General features: G+C 35.9%; 2 protein-coding genes across 3 annotated transcripts in view; both read right to left on the bottom strand.

Moving 5' to 3' along the window:
* Positions 1-19,851, bottom strand: part of LOC132379705 (protein CC2D2B-like) — a 144,834-nt gene that overhangs the window by 57,575 nt on the left and 67,408 nt on the right. The window contains exons 15-18 of the mRNA XM_059947995.1: positions 15,736-16,368; positions 13,364-13,587; positions 9,525-9,702; positions 5,522-5,675 (exon numbers count right to left, since the gene is read on the bottom strand). Coding sequence (XP_059803978.1) covers positions 5,522-5,675; positions 9,525-9,702; positions 13,364-13,587; positions 15,736-16,368 — 1,189 coding nt within the window. The remainder of the gene's footprint in view (positions 1-5,521; positions 5,676-9,524; positions 9,703-13,363; positions 13,588-15,735; positions 16,369-19,851) is intronic.
* LOC132379560 (uncharacterized) lies at positions 13,264-19,772 on the bottom strand. Of its 2 annotated transcripts, XM_059947611.1 has the most exons (3): positions 19,680-19,772; positions 15,955-16,350; positions 13,264-13,587 (listed from the first exon to the last, which is right to left on the bottom strand). In XM_059947611.1, the coding sequence occupies exons 1-3, from the start codon at positions 19,734-19,736 to the stop codon at positions 13,360-13,362; spliced, it is 681 nt and encodes a 226-aa protein (XP_059803594.1). In that variant the 5' UTR covers positions 19,737-19,772; the 3' UTR covers positions 13,264-13,359. The 2 variants fall into 2 exon arrangements, with proteins under 2 accessions (XP_059803594.1, XP_059803593.1); XM_059947610.1 differs by lacking the exon at positions 13,264-13,587 and having other exon boundaries at positions 15,066-16,350.

Here is a 19,851-nt window from a genome sequence, read left to right as displayed (position 1 = left end):
AGAAAAGGAGGTAATGTGCCTATTTTTGTAACACGCAAGATGCTGGAGGAACTCAGCAGGCCAGGAAAAGAGTAAGCAGTCCAGCATCTGCAGATCTGTGTCTGTGTCTATTTTGGTGCTGTGTTTCCTTGAATTCTGGCAAATCTCAATACACATACCAAATACTCAAAGCTCAGTGCAAGTAAGAAATGAATTCAGATCTTTTTACACGAAGCGCATCAATGACCTTCCAAAAACAAATGCATGTTGTATGTCAGAACATGTCGTCATATTTTCAGACACCAGCCTGAAAAACTGCACAGGTGAAGAAATATGTGCACAGTGTCACTTTGGGAGCCTTAAGGGGAAACAACTCTTAAATGATTGTTGCATGCAACATTATCAACTTTTTCAGGTTTTACAAACAATACTCTTCAATATGGCGCAGTTAGGAGAGCTGCTGACTTGATACCCTTGTTATAAAGGGTGTCCTGGTAGGGTTCTTTTTCCCTCTCTTACATTGCATTTTGTTGTGTTTCCTTTACTCTTGCCACACACCAAAGGTCCAGAGGAATTGTAGCCAAGGAACTTCATTTTTAAAATTTGTGCAACTTATTTTTTACTGTAATTGGACTGGAGTTCAGTTTCTTTTGTTTTTGACAAGAGTCCACTGAAGTTAAACTCTTTTAGTTGCAGAAAGAAGAGTCTGATGGCCACATTAACCTTAATTGTCATGTAATTTAACATATGTCACTCCTCTGTGGTATTAAATGAAATGATCAATGAAGAGAAGGGAGAGACTTATTGAAACAGATGTAATCATTGCACTAAAGTATATGCATTGCTCTCTTCTATCAATGGGATTTTCTTCAGAAATTTCAATTCTCCAGAAATATTTAAGGAATTGCAAGAATGATCTAAAATCTCTTCTTCACTGCTGCCATGTAACAAAAAATTTCACAACATATGCTGGTGATATTAACCGATTCTGGTTCCGAGTTTGAGCATCCAGAGGCTGTTGTCTAGATTGGTATCAATAACATTAGTAGGAAGGCTGATGAGTCCCCGTGAAGTAAGTTTGGGTGTTAATTTATAGGATAGGATAGTGGTTTCAGGATTACCACCCATGCCACATACTAGTGAGGTCAAAAATAGGAAGATGATACAGTTAAACATCTCGCTAAGGAAATAGAACAAGTGGGAGAGCTTCAGACATTTGGATCATTGGGTTCTCTTCCAGGGAAGGTGGGACCCGTACAAATGGGACAGTTTGCTCCTGAAGTGAAGAGTGACTGATATCTTTGTAGGAAGGCTTGCTAGCACATTCTTGGGAGGGGTTAAACTAGAGTTGCAGGGAATGGAAACCAAGTGGAGTGGTTGTGGTGAAAGTGCTTGTTAAAACAGAAACTGAAATGCTGAGCATGGTAGAGCTAACATGCTAAGTTGTGTATCTTTCAATGCAAGGCATATTGTAGGCAAGGTAGATGTACTTAGAGAATTGATAAGCCTTATGACATTGCAGCCATTAATAATACTTTGTTGCATGAGGAGCAATACTAGCAGCTCAATGTTTGGGATTTCCATGATTTTAGACATGATAGAAAGGGGGTGAGGTGGCATTACCCATCAGGGAAAATGTCAAAGTAGAGCTCAGAGAAAATATACTGGAAAGCTCCTTTATTGAGGCAATATAAATAGAAGAGGAATATTAAAGGGATGACCACATTAATGGGTTTATATTATAGACCTCTGAAAAGTCAGTGACATTTAGAGGAGCACACATAGAAAGATAGCAGATATCTGCAAGAAAAGGAACATTATGATAGAATGTAATGTTAACTTTCTGCATATTCTTCAGACTCCCATACTATAAAAGGGCTGGATGAGATAGAGTTTGTCAATTGTATTCAGGAAAGTTCCCTTAATCAATATGTAGAGGTCTCAACTAGAGAGGGCATAATATTGGATCTCCTCTTAGGGAATTTCATAGGGCTGTTGACATACAGTAAATATGTATAGGTCAACTCTTTGGATCTAGTGATCTTAATTCCATTAGTTCCAAGATAATTATGGAGAAGGATAGGACTGGTCTTGAGATGAGATTCTAAATTGGGGAAAGGCCAATTTTGAAGGCAGCAGAAGATACCTGGGAGGTGTGGTTGGGCTTTATTTCTTAAGTGAGGGGACTTGGGAAAGATTTGATCAAGATTGATGTTGAGGGAATCTCTACTTGTTAAGACTCCAAATTGAGAGGCCTAATAACATACAGTTACAGTAAATTCAACAAGAAAGAAGAATGTTTTTGTATTCATTGTTAGAATGCAGAATTCATTGTTACAAGATGTGAATGTGACAAATAATTGAGGTGCTTTCAAAAGAGAATGTCTAGGAAGATACATTGAAAGACTGCAATGGGTAAATAGGATGGAAGGAGGCTTATACTGTGAATGAGTGCCAACACAGTAGTCAAACTGAGTGTCTCATTTCTGTAGTACAGTAAATCTTACATAATTATATATAATATTGCAAACAGTCTGCATCGGACTTAACAGGAGAGGGCAAAGAGTTTCCAGCATTTGGGTTCCCATATTTCCATGCTGTGAATTGTAGAATACTTTGTACATGCCACTATATATTAAAATACTCAATACAAGTCAACCTGTTGCTTCAACAATAGAATTATTTGCCATTCAGAATTTGGAACGCAGATAACTTTGGGAGCAACACATATAAAATGCTGGCAGAAATCAGCAGATCAGGCAGCATCTATGAAAATGAACAAACTGTGTAACATATACAAAATGCTGGAGTAACTCAGCAGGCCAAGCAGCATCTATGGGAACAAAGTACAGTCAATGTTTCAGGCCAAGACCCTTCAGCAGGACTTCTTTTCCAGAGATGCTGCCTGGCAATTTGTGTGTATTCCTTGGGTTTCCAGCATCTGCAGACTTTCTCTTGTTTGTGAATGAACAAATTGTCAATGTTTTGTGCTGAGGTCCTGTCTTTTTCCTTACTTCCATTAAATCTGGAGAAAGGTAACATCATCCTTTAATAAGATGCTATCTCTTCCTTTTTTATCCATATCTGATTAATCCTGCCAACTTGTGCTGTATACATTACAAGTCATCCTGCATCTGATTATCTAACTCTCTGGTGGGTTATCTGTGCATCTGTTTCCCAGAATATCACATCTATAAGTAAAAGTTCAAGTAAAAGTTTTGGTTATTCTTCCAAGTCTAATTACAGTATCTCTGCAATAACTCCAATAGTTGAAAAACATCACTGTGTGAAGGAAATTCTCAGGTGCAACTATGGGATAGCTGTCTTTAGCATTCAGCAGATAAATCACACCTAATGTTAGTCAATCTGTATGTTAATGAGATGAGAGTGTTTAGGAAGCAGCAGTAAAAGTTCCAAAGCCCTTTGAAGTCATTAAGTCTCCCACTGTTCTATTTTTTAACACAATATACAAATCCCACCCCACTGGACAAAATAAAAACTCTCATATGGTGGAAGGTTTAAGAACCAGAAGAAATATATTAAGTAACTGGGTGAGAAAATTAGAAAAGAACCACTTTACACAATGCATGGTCATAATCTAGGAATTGATACCTGACAGGTAGTATAAGATTTAGTCCTCACCTTCAAAATAGAATTGTATAGAAGTTTGAAGGAGCTACATCTCCAAAGCACTAGGGAAAGAGCAGAGAAATGGAACCAACTTTTACAGAGTACTGGTATTGGCTCAATGAATGGCATGGTCTCCTTACTGCCTCTAACAATTTGATGATTCCTTGATTTTATCTCATATCTGAAGGACAAGACCGCATAGATTCTGAACATCAGCTTTTTGTTATGTATTGTTTTGTTGGTAGAAAAGAAGCAGGAAGAGACACATTTACAAAGATTAAATTATTCTGCCTACAACATATATGGGAACATGTGTAATGGGCTCGTGAAAGGCGAAATATGCAACAACACACAAAATGCTAGAGAAACTCAGTAGGCCAGGCAGCATTTATGGATATGAATAAACATTCGATATTTAGGTACAAGACCCTTTATCAGGACTGGAAAGGAAGGGGTAGGAAACCCCTTCATCAGGACTGGCAAGATAAGTGGGCGGAGGGAAAGGAGGGAAAACTAGAAGGTGATAGGTGAAACCAGGTGATTGGAAGGGGGGGGGGGGATTTGAAATAAGAAGCTGGAAGGCAGTAATTAGAAAATGGGAAAAGGCTGGAGAAGGAATCTGATAGTTAGAGGAGAGTGGGCCAATAGAGAAAGGGAGAAAAGGCACCTGGGGAAGTGATAGTCAGTTGAGGAGAAGAGGTAAGATGCCGCAGTGGTGATTAGAAAGGAGAAGGGGTAGGGAAAAAATTACCAGAAGGAGAAATCAATGTCATGCCATAAGGTTGTAGGCCACCTACACAAAATATGAGGTGATACTCCTTCAGCCTGACAGTGGCCTCATCATGGCAGAAGAGGAAGTCATGGAGCAACATGTGGGAAAGGGAATGTGGATAGAAATTAGAATAGTTGGTCACCAGGAAATTCTGCATTTTGTGGATGGACTAAAGGTGCTCTACAAAGCTGTCTCCCAATTTACATTGAGTCACTGTAGAGGAGACCACATCAGGAGCATTGGATACAATAGACAACCCCAAAAGATTCACAGATGAAGTGTTACCTCATCTTAAAGGACTGTTTTAGCCCTGAATGGAGGTGAGAGAGGAGGAGAATGGGCAGGTGTAGAATTTCTGTCATTTGAAGGGATATATGCCAGGAAGGAGATTGGTGGGAAGAAACGAATGGACAAAGGAATCACAGAGGGAGAAACTCCTGTGGAGAGTTGGGGCGAGGTGGTTACATAAAGATGTGTTTGGTGGTTGGATCCTGTTGAAGATGTTGGGAGTTCGGGAGAATGATGTATTGGACATGGAGGCTAATGGGTTAGTAGGTGAGGACAAGAGGAACTCTATCCCTGTTCAGGCAGCAGGAGGATTGAGTCAGTAGAGATGTCCAAGAAATAGAAGAGAAACAAATGTGGGCAACATCAGTGATGGAGGAAAGGAAACCCCGATCTTTGAAGGAGGACATCTCCGATGTCGTGGAAAGGAAAGCCTCATCCTGGGAACAGATGTGGTGGATATAAAGGAATAGTATTTTTACAGATGATAGGGTGGGAAAAGATACAGTTAAATTAGCCATGGAAATCAATAATATGTAAATGTTGATTCAATTTATAAGTTGTGATTTCTGGTGGTCCTTAAAAATATTCTTATTTTTGTCTCTTTACTAAAAGAATAAGTGCAGTTATTTTAAGCAGATTATTGTCACAGCATCCATGAATGTTTTTCATTTTGCTAGTTAAAATTCTGAGGTGAATCTACAGCACAGTCTGTGCTCAAATATAATGCCAAGTAATAAATAAGTTAAATGAAATATTAGAAGAAATTAAATATCAAATTCTTTGCTCTGTATTTCATAATGGAAGACTATGAATTTACATCTGTGATATTTCAATTTTTGCTATTTTACTTACTGCTTCCAACTCCTTCATGGTGAGTTAGAACTATTTCATCACTACTGAATTCTATCTCTTCCAAAACAGCTGTATTGGTAGTCATGGTTACTTCAGGAATAGGTATGTATAGTTTTGCCAACATGTTCACCTTTGTGTTTACTAATTCATAAATCTACAAAATAGAAAGACATAATTGTCACATGGTATGCTCTTTGCTTTTATTAATCATCAACATCCCTTGACACTATCCACAATGTAAGCATTGTAAATCAGTCTCAGATTAGTTTACACAATTGCTGAAAAAATTGATGGTAATATATGTAAAATAGTATGGCTATATAAGGGTAGAAGTTTGGCCTTGATCCTATGATTAAATAATGTATGCATATGGTACACTGAATGAGAAAGAGAATCTAGTATGGGCTACTAAATTGTGTATGTAATGCCTGTGATCACGGTGTGAGTGAAGGATGAATTTCTAATCAAGTTTTTGCACTATTCCATAAGGCACATCCAAAACACAGCTAGCTGTACGCTTAAAAAATTGGTAATAACAAAAATTGCAAACTAGATACCATAATACCCACAAATTCTACATTCAGAACCAGAATCAGAATCAGGTTTAATATCACTGGCATAGGTCATTAAATCTGTTGTTTTGCAGCAGCAGTACATTGCAATACACAAAATGCTATAAATTATAGTAACAATTCATACTTAAAATTTAAATTAAATAAGTAGTGCAAATTGGAAGCAAAAGTAGTGAAGTAGTGTTCAGCGGCTATTTCATCATTCATTCAGAAATTTGATGGTGGAGGGAAAGAAGCTATTCCTAAAGCACTGAGTGTGTGTCTTCAGACTCCCATCATCCTTAACATGTCCTGGGTGATGGGGGGGTAGGGCACTAAATGATAGATCCCGCCTTTTTGAAGCAATGCCCTTTGAAGATGTCTTTGATGTTGCAGAGGCAAGTGTCCATGATGGGGCTGACTCAGTTTGCAACCCTTTGCAGATTTCTCTGATACTGTGCAGAGGTCCCTCCATGCCAGATGGTGATGCAACCAGTTAGAATGCTCTCCATGGTACATCCGTAGAAATTTAACACAGGTGGCATGATGGCATCTGAACTGTAATCAATAAACAGCACCCTGACGAATGTATTGCTGTTCTCCAGCTGGTCCAAAAGCAAATGGAGAACCAATGAGATTACATCTGCTGTAGGCCTATCGTGACAGAAGGCAAATTGCAACAGGTTCAATTTTTGCTGAGGTGTGAGTTCATCATTTTGGTCATGATCAATCTCTCAAAGCACATCAAGGCACTTCATGTGAGTACATATAGGTGATAGGCATTGAGGTGACTCACCCTGTTCTTCTTTACCACTGGTATGATTGATGCCTTTTTGAAGCAAGTGGGAACCTCAAACTACAGTAGAGAGAGATTAAAGATGTCCTTGAACACTCCAGTTGGATGGCATGGGTTTTCAGTGCCCTATCAGGTGCACCATCAGGATCCTGATACATTGCAAAAATTCATTCACCCTCTTGAAAAATGTTCTGACATAGACTTCTGAGACAGACGTCACAGGATTGCCAAATGCTACTGGGATTCACACACGTGCAACTTTATTCCCCCTTTCAAAGCATTCATGAAAGGTCTTGAGCTCATAAGCTCACAGCCATTTATGATGTTACATTATGCCTTGTAGGAAATAATCACCTGCAAGTCCTACCAGAGCTGACGTGCATCAGATTCCATCTCTAACTTCAATCAGAATTGCCTTCTCACTCTTAGTCTTCCACAGATTGTAACTGAATTTCTTGTATAGTTCTGGATTACTGATCTTGAACACCACAGATCTAGCCCTTAGTAGACTGCGAATCTCCGGGTTCATTTATTGCATCTGGTTTGGGTATGTCTGGTAGCATATTTAGCATAGCAACCTTCTAACGGAAATTAAAACAGTATTGGATCCAAACTGTTTCTCCTACAGCCTTAGGTGTCTGAAATGTTATATACCGATGGTGTGGCTGCAAAAAGCAGACAAATTTGATATTTGTGTAAGTTATTTAGCAGAGATCTCCAAAAATATGTTACCTGTATTTCAAGATTACAATATAAGCTTTATAGGTCACAATTATGTGACTTTCGATGCTCAGTTCTCTGAGATGAACTAGAATTATGCTGCTGTGGTAAGAGATTAAAATTTAAATCAATGGTTGCATTTTGTAGTTTGTTTAACACCTTCTGCACATGGAAAATGGAAGTATTTTATGCCATAATATCAGAACTGGTGGGAAATGCTGGCAGTTCAGCGCTGACTACCAGCATTTATCTAAATAACTACTGAAAGAAATTCAGGATACCTTGATTGGTCTTTGAAGTCCTGTACTGTTACAAAGAAGCTCACCATAACGTGAAACAGGTATGATAGCAATGTTTAAGAGGCACTTAGACAGACACATGAACAGGGAGGAGAGGGATATTGATCACATGCAGGCAGCTGAGATTTGTTAGATTGTCATCGTGGTTGGTACTGAAATAGTGGATTAAAGAACCTGTTCCTGTACGGGATTGTTCTATATTCTTTGTACAGTCCAAAATCTGGAGGGAGCTTAGGAAGTTTGTTAAAATGTATTCATTTTTGTGTTTTGTTTGTTAGTAAGTTTTAACCATTTTTACAATTTCTAATTGTTTCATTGATTCTTAAATGTTTTTGAATAATTGTGAACAGGGAACACTAATAATGTACCATACACATCCTTCATCTAACAACAATCTTTAAACTCAGGCCTTGCATCTATCATGCTTACACACATAGGAAATGTTCCACACTCCAGCCTCGCATCTTCTAGCTTGCACAAAATCAGCAATTGAACTGTGATAGATTAGTCTGATTATACAACACTCAGTGACACATTCCCCAGTCACTTGTCAGACATATTTGTGAACAATGAAATGTGGCAAAAACAAAAATCCATAGGGGATTGGTTTATATGAAATACTATTCCAATGGAGGCAACTGTGCTGTGCATTCCTTTACCATAGGACATAAGACATAGGAGCAGAATTAGGCCATTTGGTATATCAAGTCTGCTTCACCATTCTATCATGGCTGATCCTTTTTTCCCCCTCCTCTGCCCCATTCCCTGGCCTTCTCTCCGTGACCTTTAATGCTATGTCCAATCTAGAACGTATTAATCTCTACCTTAAATACACCCAATGACCTGGCCTCCACAGCTGCATGTGGTAACAAATTCCACAAATTCACCATTTCCTATAAGATGAAATCTAACAGCATATCTGGCAGTGATGCTTATCTCCAGAGTGAGATCAATGCCTTTTATGCATACTTTGAAAGAGAGGATAATACTATACTTGTGCGAATCTCCACAGTATCCAGTGAACCTGTAATCTGTTTTAGAAGTCAATGTCAGAACATCCTTCAAAGGGATGAACCCTTGCAAAGCATCAGGCCCTGACTTATTTGGGTATTGAAAATCTGAGTGTTCAAGGTTATTTTCAACAGTTCCATTTAATATCCGAGGATGTATAAAGTATACAACTTGAAATTCTTACTCTTCACAGACACCCTCAAAACAGAAGAAACCCCAAAGGATGAATGACAGAAAAATATTAGAACTCCACTACTTTCACTACTGCATTCCAAGTTTCCCTGCTGCTTCAAAAGGGCAGCAATCATACCAGTGCCCAAGAAGTGCAGAGTGAACTGCCTCAACAGCTCACACCTATTGTAAGGAAATGCTTCAAGAGCTTGGTTAGGGCTAGAATTAACTGCTGCCTGAGCAAGGATTTAGACCCACTGCAACAGGTCTACAGCAGATGCATTTTCATTGGTTCTCCACTCTGGAGCATCTCAACAACAGCAAATATATATGTCAGTCCGCTGTTTAAAAAACCTAAGTTACATTACCTGGCCTCCATTGTGCAGTAATCAGTTGCTGCTCAAAAAGATAACAATAATCATGGGTAATGAATAATAATATTGAATAGTAGTTACCTCCAATCTAATGTTTTCAGGCTTGTGAATAATCTGAATGCTGAATATTTGTCCAAATTGTACAGTAAAATCTGATTGTAGTTGTGAAGTAACAGTGTGTGAAACAAATTTGTCATTATACAAAATACTAATGAAGAATTTATGGTTTTGTATTTCCATTCTTCTATGTAGTTCACCCCTAAAATTAGATACAAGAATACCATTTAGATACAAATGAGATACAAGAAAACCATTTCATTGTTACTGCAACATTTTGTAACATTAAGAAGAAAATTTTAGCATGTATTCCATTAATTACATAATTTGGTATTAATTAATGAAGCATGTTAAGTCCAAATTTTATTAACCATCCCGAATTACCCTTGCATTGATTAAGTAGGTGAACCATTAACGAGCCATTAGTAACACAAGGACAAATTTTCTTCCCTGCAGGGTATTTGTAAACCAGTCCTGTGGTTTTAAGATTATCAATATAATAATAAACTTTTAATTCTACATTTATTTCAGTGCTTGAATTTAATGTTCCAAATTAAAATAAATTGCCACAGTGAAACTTTAATAAGTCTCCAGATCTTTAGTCTATATTGCTGCATTTTAGTCCTGTAACTTAACTACTATCATAGTCAAAACTAGCCTGTAAGTAAATTATTTTACTTTGTATTGAAAATTACCATGTAATAACCCACTTATTGTCAGATTAAATGTCTTAAAGAGATTCAAGATTAGCTTTACTTATCATATATACATTGAAACATCGAAACATGTTGGTCAACAACCAACACAGTCCGCGTATTTGCCAGGGCAGTCCATAATGTCAGCATGCTTCCAGCACTGAACATGGCACGTCTGCAGCTTGCTAATTCATACGTGTTTGGAACGTGGGAGGAAACAGGAGCACCTGGAGGAAACCCATATGGCCACAGGGTGAAAGTACAAACTCCTTACACACAGCGGAGGGAATTGAACCCTGATTTTTTGGCTGTTAATAAATAACTTAATATACAAACTTAATTGACGGTCTGACTGTCTGGGTTTAAAGCATAATGCACCTGGTGCCTGCCAAATCTCAAGCTTGGGTTTCAGTTTTACATTTATTGTCATGGGAATACATATCCAGGGTATAAATGCCATGTAAATCAGCTTTACGTAGCAGCAGCACAGTACAATACAAACATAAATTACATAAACTTAATTAACATAAATTATACCTAACTGACAATAAACATAAAACATTTATGCAAGTTGAGGGAAGTACATTCAGAGATAGAATTAGCATTTCAGGTCAGTTCAAGAACACCATAGCAGTGGGAAAAAAAGAAACTGTTACTTAACCTTGAGATTTGGTTCTTCATAGAATGATGCACCAGATTTTAAGTCAAAGTGTGATGTATGCTATTGCTTTGCCAAAATTATAAGGATAAGATCTTTTATATACGTGCTAAGTAACCCAGGAAGGGAGTATTAAACAAAAGGTTGTTTAGGTTTTCAGATAAAAGCTGTCAGCATATAATTGTTTGCTGAAGAAAGGTTGAAACCTCTCCTAGGACATTACAATGCTTATGGTCAGAGTGCCTATCATGTTGGTTAAAGTTCCTGAAGTAGTCTGAAATCATTTCAAGACATATTCAATAATTTAAAAAATATACATCCAGTTTAATTTAAGGTTACATTTCTGACAGCTAAGTTACATTCTCCAGCTTGTTTACTGAGCAAAATGTAGTGGATTCTGGTTAATTGAGGCACATCGGGACCAGTACATTTAGGCCCGATTAAGCAACTGTCCCAATTAGCCAAAGTTTCATGCAAATAATAAAAAGTTATTAAAAAAAGACAAACTACCATTTAACTGTATATAAATGAAATACAGAACAAATTAGAACTATCAATACTACAGTACTATAAATCTGTGTTGGTTCCTAATAGTTATCAACAGAGGAATTACACTGCTACCTTCAAAATTGTCCTAACTTATTGAAGTAGTGAAATCATGTCATTTTCACTCCCAGTTGTGTTTGTCATCTCCAACCCTGAATGTTTGAAACAGCAGTGTGCAAAACATTTCTGAATTGTCTTAATGCTTACTTCTTACCAACTATCAGTGATAAAAATCACTGCTTCTTGAACAGAAGCACACACAACTAATGCTATTTAAAAACTGTTCGCTGCAAGCAGGTTATGGTGTTTAACAGCCACAAAAGTGCACATGTCTGATGTTAGTTAGAAGCTGTTTGGTACAGTGTCCTGTACCAATTAAGAGGTGTACAGTCCCAAATAAATGAAGGGAATCCTGGCGTTTTTGTTGATTATTTTTTGTTCTTTAAAAGTTGTCCCAAATAAGTGGCTGTCCTTATTAACTGATTGCCCAATTAACTGGAATCCACTGTACTTGCTGAGCTGGCCTCTGCCCATTTTCATCCATTTCATTTTCTGCTGTTTCCTAAATAGTATAACTTCTTAAAGTACTCTAATTGTGGACAAGTCTGGAGGTATTTTCACTGTGCATCAGTAAGGATCTCCACAAAGTTTTGAGTATGTTGCACTATGCAGAATACTATGATTCAATGAGTTTTAAGCATATTGGAGGAGCAAGATGCTGAGACAGAATCTTTCAGTGATTCTGAAAAGCAAGTATGATACATCCAACTAAGGCACACATTGCTGTGTAGGATGTCCTCATCATTGATTAAGATAAGATCTAAGATTAGCTTTATTTGTCACATCAAAACATACAGTGAAATGTGTCAATTTCAAATACATGTACAGCTAACACAGTCCGAGGTTGTCTTGGGGGCAGCCCATAAGCGTCACCATGCTTCTGGTGCCAACATTACATACCCTAACTCGTACATCTTTGGAATGAGGGATGACATCAGAGCATCCAAAGGAAATCTATGTGGTCACAGAGAGAATGTATAAACTCCTCACAGACAGTAGCAGGAAATGAAGCCCAATCTTACAGCTGGTGTTGTAAAATGTTATGCTAATGGCTACACTATGGTGCTGCTCCATTTTGCAAAGATTCACCATTACTTTCCCCCACCAGTCCCATCTCAATGATTAACTAATACAAGGCCTGAAAATAACTAAACTTCCATTTCATTGTCTCACATTGCTCATTGCAAGTGAAAGGCAACCTTTCTGTCAGCATCAAAACTGGGAAATTAAGAAAATAATAAATAAAGAAAATCTATGAAATGCTATACCTCATAAAGCCAAAGCTCGGATAAATAGATTTTAATTGAATAGAAACAGGGGAAACGGACAAGGTAAAAGATAATCAAAATTTTGAAGAAAATAACATATTCACTGGTAATCTGTTTGGAGATTTAAAGCTGGGATCAACATTTGAATCTGCACTTAACTGTGTTCATTTGAATTTAATGTATGTCCATATCCTGAAAGGCAAAATTATTTGTGTTCACTGGAAGTAGGTAAAGCAAAGCATATTGCATTCATAAAACAGGTTCATATGTGTCAAAATTTAGAGGCTTCTGAGACTGATTCAAACCCCAAAAGACTGTAGCAGCTCATACCTCATTGAGCACGGGGGTGATAAAGAACCTGATCATTACAAAAGGCAAGAATTTGCAGTCCAGCGGATGGATGACTTCTGCAGTCAGCAATCTCCATGCCAGTGAAAATCATAAGGAGAGCATAATGGAAAATACATAAAATAACAAAATTTTTATTGAAATTCTATTGCAAGGTGCATAAAAAAATTATCCTGTTACATTTTACATTAGCACCCTATTTAATACACTGTATTTAATACACCCTATTTAATACACTGTAAATTTTTTACATTCAAGTAAACATTCTATTAAGAGTACAAATCTTACTCAGAGCAATTTGAGTCTGCTGTTATCAGCATATTTGGTGACAGTTTAGGAATCACAATAGGCTTCTTTTGTTGACTGCAAGTTAATGCAATTCTTTTTTTTGCTATGTCTTCTATTATTGCCCTATCAGGTGGCACAGGAAGTTTTGGAGGCTCTTCTACATCATCATCAGTATATTCATTGAATGATTCTTGTTCTTCTGTAGCTTTACTTTCCTTGGCTTTCTGGTAACATTCAAAAATAAGACTTATAAATGAAGTTTAGTTGTCTTATGACTGAAACTTTAACTACATATTAAGCAGTGACCAAATATATTAGAAGGAGCAACAGCACTGAATAACTTAACTATGGGAAGTTAAAGTGTAATGCTACAAATCTGTCTTCAAATTAAAGCAGATGTAGTACATATAAAACCAGAACCCATACTGAGAATCACGTCATGGTATGAAACACTTGGATACAACTGAATTTCTTAATGGGAATTATTTCCGTGCATGGAGAGAACTTATCATTAGACCATCAGTAAGTATAAAACTATCCAAAATGGGTGAATTGAATATTTTCTGCTTTTTTGCACTCATATTGAAGTTTCCTAATGTAAATACTGTTATTCTCAATTTTTGTATTGGCCTAAACAGAATCAAACCTTCAGATATTGCACCTGCAATGCTGTGCCATGAGAAGTGCAGAAGATTAGGACTTCAGCCTTTTTCCCAACAGAACCATGCAATCTGCACAAAGAGAAACACTTCATTTTTGGATAAAATTCATCTGGTTATTTAGAACAACACTTTTTACTTCCATCAAATGATAAGATTGTGAAATTCTGAGGTCAGTTTGACCAAAGTGGACAAAATTGAGTAGAGCTAAGTGACTCCTAGTTATAATAGTGTGATATAGTATTTTAGATCATACATGTGAGAACATGTGGCTAATATATCTGTTTCATGCAAGAATACATGTGGAATGTAACACATGATCATTAACAAGTTCAACATAAGACCACAGCATAAAGGCTCAGGAATAGGCCATTCTGCTTCTTGCATTTGCTCCACTATTTCAGTATGCTCATGTTGATCTAATTTTCCTCAACTTCTCCTTCTGCCCTTTGTCTATAATTCTCAATCCCTTTGCTGATTAAAAAAATTATCCATCAACGTTTTGAATATAGTCAAGGATTCAGCCTCTAAACTTTCAAATAAGAATTTCCAAAGATTCTCAAATTTTTGATGTACAAGACACTTGGAAGTATTCTGTACAGTTTTGGTTACCTTGTTATTGGAATGACATCATTAAACTTGGTCTTACTTTATTTGTCGGATCTTTTAAAATCTAAAGGTAGGGTAGCTTCACCGATAGCAACATAACCTTTCCCAATGAGTTTAAGTGAGCATTCTATGCTCATTTTAAACAGAAGGGGATTGAGTTAGGGTGCTATCTGCCTGACAGCAATAACCATTGCTGACACGAGATCAGTCTACCAGAGAATGAACCCACTGTGCTGCTATGTCTTTTATTGGTGCTCTATCAGGTATCACTGAAATTATCCCTGACCATGTCCTTAGATACTGTTTTAAAACTCCAAGGTCAATATTTTGCATTTATGCTGGTACATAAAACATATTTTATATATTTTCTTTTCAAAGTTCTAAGTAAATTTATTAACAAAGTACATTTATATTACAATATACTACCATGAGATTCAATTTCTTGAAGGTATTTACAGGAAAAATAAAGAAATACAATTGAAGTTATGAAAAAATATACATTAACTAAGACTGACAAACAGCCAATGTGCAAAAGAAAACAAATTGTTCAAATATGTAGTAAAGTATCTTTTGAAAGTGAGTCTGTAGGTTGTGGGATCAGTTCAGAGTTGTAGTGAGTGAAGCTATCCATGCCAGTTCAGGAGCCTGATATTTGCAAAATAAAAAACTGTTCCTGAAACTGGTCGTGTCGAACCTATAGCTTCTATATCTCCTGCCTAATGGTAGAAGTGAGAAGAGAGCAATGCCTGGATGGTGTGGGTCTTTGATGATGGATGCTGCTTTTTTGCGGCAGTGTTCTGTGTAAATGTAATTAATGATGAGGAGGGCTTTACCTGTGATGGACAGGGCTGTGGACACCAATTTCTATAGTCTTTTCCATTCCTGGGCTTTGGTGTTTTCATACCAGTCCATCATGTAACCAGCTAGGATACTCTCCACTGTGCATCAAGAGGTTTGACTGTTTTTGGTCACAAGCCAATCTACACAAACTTCTAAGAAAGTAGATGTACTGTAGATTTCTTCTTTATGATGGTAATTCTGTGTTGGTCCCAGGACAGATCTTCCAATATGATAATGGCAAGGAATTTAAACCTACTGACCCACTCCATCTCCAGTCACCAATCCCCTAACAAAGACTATGGTTGATGGTCCTCTGACTTCTTCCTCCTGCAGTCGATAATCAGCTCTTTGGTTCTGCTGACACTGAGAAAGATCTGTACTTAGCCGCACAACCATGGGCATAAAATGAGTAAAGCAGGGGACTAAGCACACAGCTACGAAGTTGAGGGTGAGTGTGGAGGAGATATTGCCAACCATACTAACCAGGGTTTGCCAGTGAGGAAAGTGAGGACCCAGACCTTGGTACTTTGTGATGAGCTTTGATGGGATGAATACTGAGCGGTATTCAATGAAGAGTATCCTGATGTGTGTATCTTCATGGTCCAGGTATTCCAGAGCTGAGTGAAGAACTAATGAAATGCTTCCATCTACTGTTGACCCGTTTTGATGGTCAGCAAATTGGAACAGATCAAGGTAATTCCTCAGGCAACAGTTGATATGCTTCATGACCAACCTCACAAAACACTTCGTCACAGAGGATATAAGTGCTACTGGATGGTTGAGGTAAGTTGCCATATTCTTCTTGGATATTGGTATGATTGAAGCCTGCTTGAAGTAGTTGGGTATCTCATACTGCAAGAGGTTGAATCTTTTTAATAGCTGGAAATAAATATTAATCTAAATTAACAAACATAAATGAATAACATATTCAGAAACATTGAAAATAGGGAAGACAGTGGGCAGACTCAGTAAAGTCCTGGCCAATAATTGGGATGCCAGTTTATCCCAGTGTGTATGTGAATATTTGAACTTATTTTACTTTATATTTGGTTTAGTTAACATTTAGCATGATTGCATTGACGGAATTAGGTATACATCTAATCTTAGAAATTGACCAGTTCAACCAAAGTAGAAGTTAATTCTGATGCCTAAGTCAGAATATCAGCCATGTGGAAACATATTTCCATTAGTATACAATGTATGAAGTATTAATTCTGTAAGCTAGGGGAAACTGTTAAGTAAGAACTGATTACATGCAAGTACAGGTAAAACTAGCTTGATGCTCAACCAAGCATGGATGGAAGGCATTCAAAGAGCCAGCCCAATTCAAATCAGTGCCATGAAGTCTGGTGCAGATGCCACAATACCATTGATCAGCCATACATTGTATGTGATCAATTTTTTTTAATAAATTTTTTATTGAATTTTCAAACAGGTTACAGAAGGGAAAAAAATGATATAAAAAATTATCAACCCTTCCCCCCTCCCCCCTAGCATATCCCTATAGAAAGAGAAAAAAAGAGAGAAGAAAAAAGAAAGAAAGAAAGAATGCCTGGATATCGGAAGATCCTCACATGCTCCATAGAGTTCATAATAGCTTTAGCATATATATTTATTTCTTTCCCCAGATAACCAATAATTTTATCTTCGGAGCACCTATATATTTAATCCTATCTTTTGTAAATAAGGGTGCCAAATTTTCAGAAATATTTCATATTTATCTCTTAAATTATAAGTAATTTTTTCAAGTGGAATGCAGCTAAAAATTTCATTCTTCCAACGATCTATACTTAAGTATGAATCTGATTTCCAAGTAACTGCAATAGCCTATTTGGCTACTGCCAATGCAATTTTTATGAATTCTTTCTGATACTTATTCAGTTTGGATTTCAGTTTTATCCCTTCAATATCGCCTAGTAAAAATAATGTTCGATTATGTGGAAGTTGTGTTCCAATAATTTGTTCCAATAAAATTCTTAAATTTGTCCAAAAAGGTTGAATTTTAAAACAAGACCAAGTAGAGTGTAAAAAAGTACCAATTTCTTGATTACATCGGAAACATCGATCAGATAAATTTGGGTTTAATTTATTTATTTTTTGTGGCGTAATATATAATTGATGTAAAAAATTATATTGCACTAATCTTATCCAGATATTTCTTGTATTTGTCATACTGTCAAGACATAGTCTTGACCTTGTTTCTTCAATATTAATATTCAAATCAGTTTCCCATTTTTGTATTGACTTATGAACTCCTTGTTTAATTGCCTGATTTTGAATCAAACTATACATACAAGAAATAATTTTTTTAATTTTTCCTTTATGAATTAAAGTTTCTATTTCAGTAGGTTTCGGCAATAACATTATTTGACCCAATTTATCTCTTAAATAAGCCCTTAATTAGAAATAACAAAAAAGAGTGTCGTTTGATATTTTTATTTATTCTTTAATTGATTAAATGACATTAATATACCTCCTTCAAAACAATGTCCTATATATCTAATCCCTTTTTGAAACCAATTGTATAAAAGTTGGTTATCCATTGTAAAAGGAATAAGTTTATTTTGAATTAAAGGTCTCTTTGCTAATAAAGATTTCTTTATCTCATCATCAACATTTATCTTATCCCATAAATCAATCAAATGTCTTAATATAGGAGATTCTTTCTTTTCCTGTATCCATTTAGATTCCCACTTATATATAAAATCTTCTGGTATATTTTCTCCTATTTTACCTAATTCTATTCTAATCATAATAAGTTATACTTCTAAAATTAAGAAGGAATATATGGTAGAAATAGATCAATTGGAAAAAGAGATTACAAAATTAGAAAAAGAATCTCAAAGATATATGACAGAAAAAAAACAAAGACAACTTGTTAACAAGAAGTGACAATATAATACACTTCAGACATATTGAACAGAAAAAGCAATTATGAGAACTAAACAGAGATATTACGAACTAGGTGAAAGATCACACAAGATTCTTGCTTGGCAGTTAAAAAAGACCAAATTTCCAAAACAATAAATGCAATTAGAATAAGTATAAATAAAATTACTTATAAACCTTTAGAAATTAACGAAACTTTTAAGAATTTTTATTCTGAACTGTATCAATCAGAATCACAAAATGATAATGTCGAGATAGAAAGGTTTTTATCACAAATAACTCTTCCAAAATTGAATTCGGAAGAACAGAAGGGATTAGATATACCCTTTACATTAAAAGATGTCAAAGAAGCTCTAGGATCACCTCAGAGTAATAAATCTCCAGGAGAAGATGGTTTTCCGCCTGAATTTTATAAGAAGTTTAAAGATTTACTAATTCCTCCTTTTATGGAGTTATATACCAAGCGGAAAGAACGCATAAACTTCCAGAATCTTTTTCGACAGCTATTTTAATAGTATTGCCAAAAAAAGATAGAGATCTTTTAAAACCAACATCATATAGACCTATTTCTTTGTTGAATACTGACTATAAAATAATAGCAAAAATTTTATCTAATAGATTATCTAAATACTTACTAAAATTAATACATATGAATCAAACAGGATTTATCAAAAATAGACAATCAGCAGATAATGTAACTCGGTTACTTAGCATAATTCATTTGGCACAAAAGAGGGAGGAAATGAGTGTGGCAGTTGCTTTAGATGCAGAAAAAGCATTTGATAGATTGGAATGGGATTTTTTATTTAAGATATTGGAAAAATATAGATTAGGAGTATCTTTTATAAAATGAATTAAAACCTTAAATACTAATTCCAAAACTAAAGTAGTGACAAATGGTCAAATTTCAACATCATTTCAGTTAACAAGGTCAACTAGACAAGGTTGTCCATTATCACCTGCTTTATTTGTGTTGGTGATAGAACCATTAGCTGAATTAATTAGAACAGACCCAGATATTATGGGTTTCAGAGTTAACCAGGGAGAATATAAGATTAATTTATTTGCTGATGATGTTTTGCTTTATTTAACAAACCCATTGTATTCGCTGAGTAAATTATCTTCTAGATTGGAAGAATATGGGAAAATATCAGGCTACAAAATGAATAGGGATAAAAGTGAAATTCTACCCCTTACTAAAGGAGATTATAGTCAATGTCGACTAATAACTCAATTTAGATGGCCGATAAATGGTATAAAATATTTAGGTAAGGGAGGTGATAATGATATAAAGAATTTATATAAATTAAATTATTTACCATTATTGAAAAAAATTCAAAAAGATCTTGATAAGTGGATGACGTTACCAATAACATTAGTAGGCAGAGTAAATGCTGTAAAAAATGAATATATTGCCAAGATTACAATATTTATTCCAAACACTACCAATACAATTACCGCAGAAGATTTTTCAAGAGTTAAATAAATGTA

Source organism: Hypanus sabinus, chromosome 22 (assembly GCF_030144855.1).
Source record: "Hypanus sabinus isolate sHypSab1 chromosome 22, sHypSab1.hap1, whole genome shotgun sequence".
Lineage (NCBI taxonomy): Eukaryota > Metazoa > Chordata > Chondrichthyes > Myliobatiformes > Dasyatidae > Hypanus > Hypanus sabinus.
The sequence above is the reverse complement of the archived record's forward strand: the minus strand, read 5'-3'. Positions and strand labels throughout refer to the sequence as shown.